This window comes from Cervus elaphus, chromosome 25, assembly GCF_910594005.1.
Source record: "Cervus elaphus chromosome 25, mCerEla1.1, whole genome shotgun sequence".
NCBI classification, from domain to species: Eukaryota; Metazoa; Chordata; class Mammalia; order Artiodactyla; family Cervidae; genus Cervus; species Cervus elaphus.
Window position 1 is genome coordinate 55,505,792 of NC_057839.1, and position 5,696 is coordinate 55,511,487.

General features: G+C 37.5%; 1 protein-coding gene across 1 annotated transcript; it reads right to left on the reverse strand.

The window, feature by feature from the left end:
- Window positions 1-296: 296 nt before the first annotated feature.
- On the reverse strand, window positions 297-2,391 carry LOC122683884 (protein ecdysoneless homolog). Its single transcript, XM_043887798.1, has one exon. The coding sequence runs from the start codon at window positions 2,250-2,252 to the stop codon at window positions 321-323; it is 1,932 nt and encodes a 643-aa protein (XP_043743733.1). The 5' UTR covers window positions 2,253-2,391; the 3' UTR covers window positions 297-320.
- Window positions 2,392-5,696: the final 3,305 nt, after the last annotated feature.

The following is a 5,696-nucleotide window of genomic DNA, read 5'->3' on the forward strand; positions in this document are numbered from 1 at the left end:
CAGGGGTTTTCCCAACCAAGGGATCAAACCCTCCCCTTCCCTACCTCCACCAAGCATTGTAGGCAGTTTTTTGTTTTGTTTTGTTTTGTTTTACAGTTGAGCCACTAGGCTACCCCATGAAACATACTAGTACTTAAAACATTTGTTGTTTCTCTGAAATTTTAAATTTGACTGGACACTTATATTATGATTTTATATGTTAAATCTGACAACACTGCCTTCACATGAGCTGCATTAAGCTAGTTCTTTTTTTTTTTTTTTTGAGCATAGTCAGACTCAATATTTATTCAAGAAGAAAAAAGAGAGGCTTGGTTGGCTTGCTAATCTTTCGTTGGCTTACTTGTGGGTCTGTGATCAGCATTGTCAGGCAGCTGCACACCCAAGCTTTGTAAAAGATTGGAAGCAGGTCCTGCTAGTCCAGCTTGGGAACTATAGGACTCTAATATGTTTGAAACCAGGTTCAGGTCTACATCCACTGGCGTCATAATAGATCCTCCTGTGCCAGAATCTTCCTCCTCTGAATTGTCATTGGTAGTCTGGGATAGAGGTTCCATTTGCTTCTGGGTGGTGAAACTTTTGGCAATGCTGGTATGTGCTAGTTCCTGGTCCATCTGGGCCATGTATGACTTGAGATCATCCAGAGTCCCTTTGACAGATGCTTCTTCTCCAGGCTCCTGTGTTTCAAGATCCAAGTCATCATCACTGTCTAAACATTCAGAGTCTTCCTCATCCAGATCATCAGAGTCTGACTCATGGGACTTTGAACCTAAAATCTTATCAAAATAATTAAGAAAAGAATCTGCATCAAAAGTGATTGGAGCCTCAGAAGGTTCTCGAGGCAGCTCTGCTCCTTTGTGGGTTGAGACTTTGGATATGAAAGCTTTCATGCTCTCTGAGACTTGAGTTAAGTCATAGTTCTCCTCCTGCCCCTTGGAAATGGACTCTGGCTCTTTTTTGCCAGCAGCTTCCTGCAGCAGCTGGTCCAGTTGATCTGGTGAGAGATCTAACCACCGTTCATCATCTTCTGGAGGAAGATGAGCTTCCTCTTTCTTAAGCTCTTCTATATCAAATGGTATTGTCTGCAATAATGTTAAGATTTCTTCACCTGGGCTCATAGCATGAGAGCTTTCTGGCCGATTTACAGAGAGCTGGAAGTAGTTCTTGGCCATTTCTAGCCTTTCTTGGTACTGAACAGAACCTTCCATCAGTCCCTTAAAGTAATCATTCTTTTTCAGACTTTCAAGGAAGCCAGCCCAGAGTGGTGATGTAGTCACAAGGGATTTTTTGGAGTCAGAAAAATGTGGGCTACATTTGGAACATAAGATCTCAAATCCATGAGCCAACTTCATGCCCAATTCATGGGCTCGGTACTGGGGATGACATGGAGGAGGCAGCTGGTATCCACTCCGCCGGTCTGGCACAAACCTTTGTTGCACCAACTGTGCATACAGACATTTAGTGAAAGTGACCGATGTCATTATTCGTGTTTCAGGCAAGAATGTCTTGAAAACACGACAGGCCCGCAGGTCAATGGGGTCCCGGAGGTAAAATGCCTGGACTCCTGCAGCCACCAGTCTGGGGTGCTGCTTCAGCACTGCTGCAATGCCAGCTGGGAGGAAGCAGTGTGCTTGATGAAGGGAGGCTTTAATTTTTTCTGGGTACCCTCTGATGCGTCTATTCACAGCAGCTTGTACAGATTCTGAAGCCAGAATTTTTTCTGGGTGTGTTGAGATTATACTCAGTGCTTGTGAGATTGTTGGGGGTGTGGTAGGTAACCAGGATACTGTTCCAGATTTCTTTGGTGCAGGAATAATGCACAACTCCCCTTGGTGGAAAAATACCCTGTTGGCACTATTATCAGGATCCAACCATTTAGGGAGAAAGTCAGCAGCTTCTATTAACAAGAATTCACCGTCATTGTCTTCAATCCTTGCTACTAACTCTGGAAATTCTTTTGTAATTTGCTTCACTATATAAACAATAAACCATTCATCCTCAATGTTATCCCCAAACTTTGTCATGCCAAATATATGAGCAGGAACATCTCCTTTCCCAGGTTTATATTTGAGATTGAATGGCTGATTCTGCCAGATATAGGGGACCAGTATAGGTGCAAACTGGGTCATTATCCTCTCAATGTACTTTTGAAGGATCTCTCTGTGTTGTGCTGGGTCCCCTCGTTTATCTGGTATCAGGAACAGGCGATACTCTACGGTGTCTTCCACTGTAGCAAACTTCATATTTTCCTCCATTCTTGGTTCTGGGCCTGGGCCTCTTCGGCAAGTCTCTGTTACAGCAGCTTTCCTCAGTCGTCTCTCCTACCTAGTGGGCTGGTGGGGAACTGTCAGCAGTACACACAGCCTGGCCCAGACTGGGTCCACACGTTCGTCTGGAACCCAAGCTAGTTCTTTTTAATCTTGTATTTTCAGGAAACATTAGCCTCAGTGATATTTTTCCCCCCATTATATAACAACTGAGTCTTTATCAGTAGATTACAAATTCCTAGCAGGCTAAAACTATGTTTTACTCATTTGCATGTTTATCAGATTACCAAACACAATATCTTAGTAATAACAGTTCATGATCCAGTAAATATTTGCTCTTTAAAATTAGATAAACATGCAATCAAGTTCCCTGGGCTTCCCTCGTGGCCCAGATGGTAAAGAATCCACCTGCAATGTGGGAGACCTGGGTTCGATCTGGTTGGGAAAGTCCTCTGGAAGAGGGCATGGCAACCCACTCCAGTATTCTTGCCTGGAGAATCCCATGGACAGAGGAGCCTGGCGGACTACGATCCATAGAGTCACAAACAGTTGGACACAACTGAAGAAACTTAGCATGCTCACATGGCTTCCAGGTGTAAGCATTGTAGTTAAGTGTGGATAACTGTGGCAAAGCAAATTTTTTTTTCTCACATAGTATATTTTTTATTCTCATTTATTGGAAGAAAGAGTTGACTGTCATTTCTCTTTTACAAGAGCATTATATGTTTTATCTTAAATGTGCTGTCTCCAAACTAGTACGGGTGTAGCCTGGTCAGGACATCTTCATCTTTAGAGACGAATCATCATCAAGGAAAGGATCTCTTACGGTTCCCTGGGATGCAAGGCAGTTTCAAGCCACATTAAGGATGCAATAGGAAAAGATTATACTGGAAGCAATCAAGAAAAACTGAAAACGGATTATTAATGCAATAGTAGCTTGAGTATATACTGGTAAAGACACTAGATCAGCACTCATACTTTTTTGTTTGTTTTTATTACATATCCACTGCCCAATGTCTTAGACACTTCCGTTACCATATATGATCCTTAGATTAATCATTTTAACACAAATTATATGTTGAAGGGGTAATTTTTGCATATACTATGGTTAATAATTTGCTAATATTAATTTAATTGGTTTCATTTTATATTTTTTGGAGAGGATATTTAAAAAGCAAAATTAAATATGTGGCTTGCACTATATTTTACACTGGACACCACTGATTCAGAACTGTTGAAGTTAATTCTGAAAACTGCCTTTAAATGAAAAATCTGTTTTTTATTTGTTCCTGACACTTAGAATATTTTATCCCTTTTTTTGTCAGGTGATTTTAATTTTTATAAAACAATAAAAAAGAATAAATATAAGAATTAATTATACAATAAATTTATTTTCAGAACATAGTCTTCCTATTTATGCATAGATTATTAATAAAATTTGAAAATTATTTAAATTAAGTAATTTACTGGAAATATATTACACTAATAAAGAGCAGCAAACATGTATCATCTATTTTAACTGTCCATAATTTGCTTTTTAGTACATTTGTTCCTCTGAGGAAAAACATTTACATACAGAGCTTAAATTATCATGCTAAACTAAAATGAACATTTATTCATGCTTTATTTATAATGCAGTTGATGCGTAAACACTGTAAAATAAATTAAGAACCCTACTACTAAAAATATTTCTTTTAATAAATAAAAATTTGCTGAATAATCTTTTTAACATTCTCCACCAAAAACAAAAGCATTGTATTAAAGCATGATTAGTATGTTTTAACTGTTTCATTTTCTTAGATAAATCCTCACATGAATCTTGTGATAAACCGACTAGCTGCTCTCCAGCAATTGTAATCACACTTTGGGACCACAGTGCTGGATACAAATGAATTTATAAATAAAGGATCAATGTTAAATTCATCCTGGATCTTCCTTCCTGCACTGGAAGCACTCAGACATAGCTTTTTATTGCCCCAGCCATCGCCTACCCCGGCCGCTGTTGTTTCATACATCTCAAAGGACTCAAAGTCTAGAGATCATAGACCCTCTGCGACATAAGTGGTTAAGGTTTATACAAACTGAGAATTTATTTATGTTTTTATGTTAACCATTCTATCCTCTCAACAATTCTATCAGGAAAGTACTTTTATTACCGTATTATAGATAGGAAACAAAGGCACAAGAAGTTTTAACTTGCCCCTGTTTTAAGATTTAAATGCATAGAAATAAAATTTGAACATTGGCAGTTTGCACAATGCATGTGATCTTAACCATTATGCCAAGTGACTCAGGTGTGACTTTGTGTGTCTTACACTTTTATAACAGTTCAAATATTCATGGATATTTTACAAACTTGTGTGTATGTGTGTGCATGTACATGTATTTAGTCGTCTCTGACTCTGCAACCCCCAGGGACTACAGCCTACCAGGCTCCTCCATCCATGGAATTTTCCAGGCAAGAATATTGGAGTGGGTTGCCATTTCATTCTTCAGGGAATCTTCCCAACCCAGGGATCAAACCCACGTCTCCCGAACTGGCGGGAGAGTCTTTACCCTGAGACTCTGGGGAAATGTTAGTAAATGCTAATCAATCAAGATGTGTTTTAAATCAAAATAGAGATTTCAGTTATTATTTATTACACATTTTATATGTATTTTATTTAATGATAAATATACAGAAAATCATTTCTGTGTATTGAACAGTGTGTGAGCTCAAGTAACATCAGGATTTGTTCCTATATCAATGATATCATTTAATGTTTCTATGTTAATAAAAACATAGTGTAACATTTATCACACAATGATTCTTTAGTAATATTTTACCAGTGATTGTTATGTTTCAGTGCATAGTGTGATATTATTTCAGTAATTTATGACTATAATTTAAATTTATAGGTCTGAAATTTATTGAATATTATTTTCCTTCCTCTGTACCTTTTCCTGTTCTTTACATGTTATGCAATTAGCAGTTGTTTTATAGCTCTGTCAGAAATGTTAAAATATTTAGAGCCTTAAAATATTAATCAGGAATCATTGCATATTCATTTAATGACTTTCTGACTAACTGACATGAAGAGAAATGAAAAATGAAATATCTCTCATAAAGGCACTGAAAGAAAATAAAATTGTCTATAAAATATCCATTACATGAAATGAATCCCCACGGTCCTCTGGCCTTGAACTCATCAGATGGCTTCATGATGAACATTACTTTGCCTTTTTAAGTTAAAAATGTGTAGCTTTCAATTACACAGATTTAATTTACTTTAAAATTTAAATTGCTTAATTAGTCAATTTCAAACACAAAATTTCTGATGCATTGGGAGCTTTATACTCCTATCAAAATGTATATGGATAACTCCTGCTATAAAGATTATTCATTAATAATGAGATGACTCTTTGACTTTACTTCCCAATTAACACCTCTAT

What these genes read in the sequence shown, in the direction of transcription:
- LOC122683884 (XM_043887798.1), bottom strand. Translation starts at nt 2,252, where the DNA reads ATGGAGGAAAATATGAAGTTTGCTACAGTGGAAGACACCGTAGAGTAT.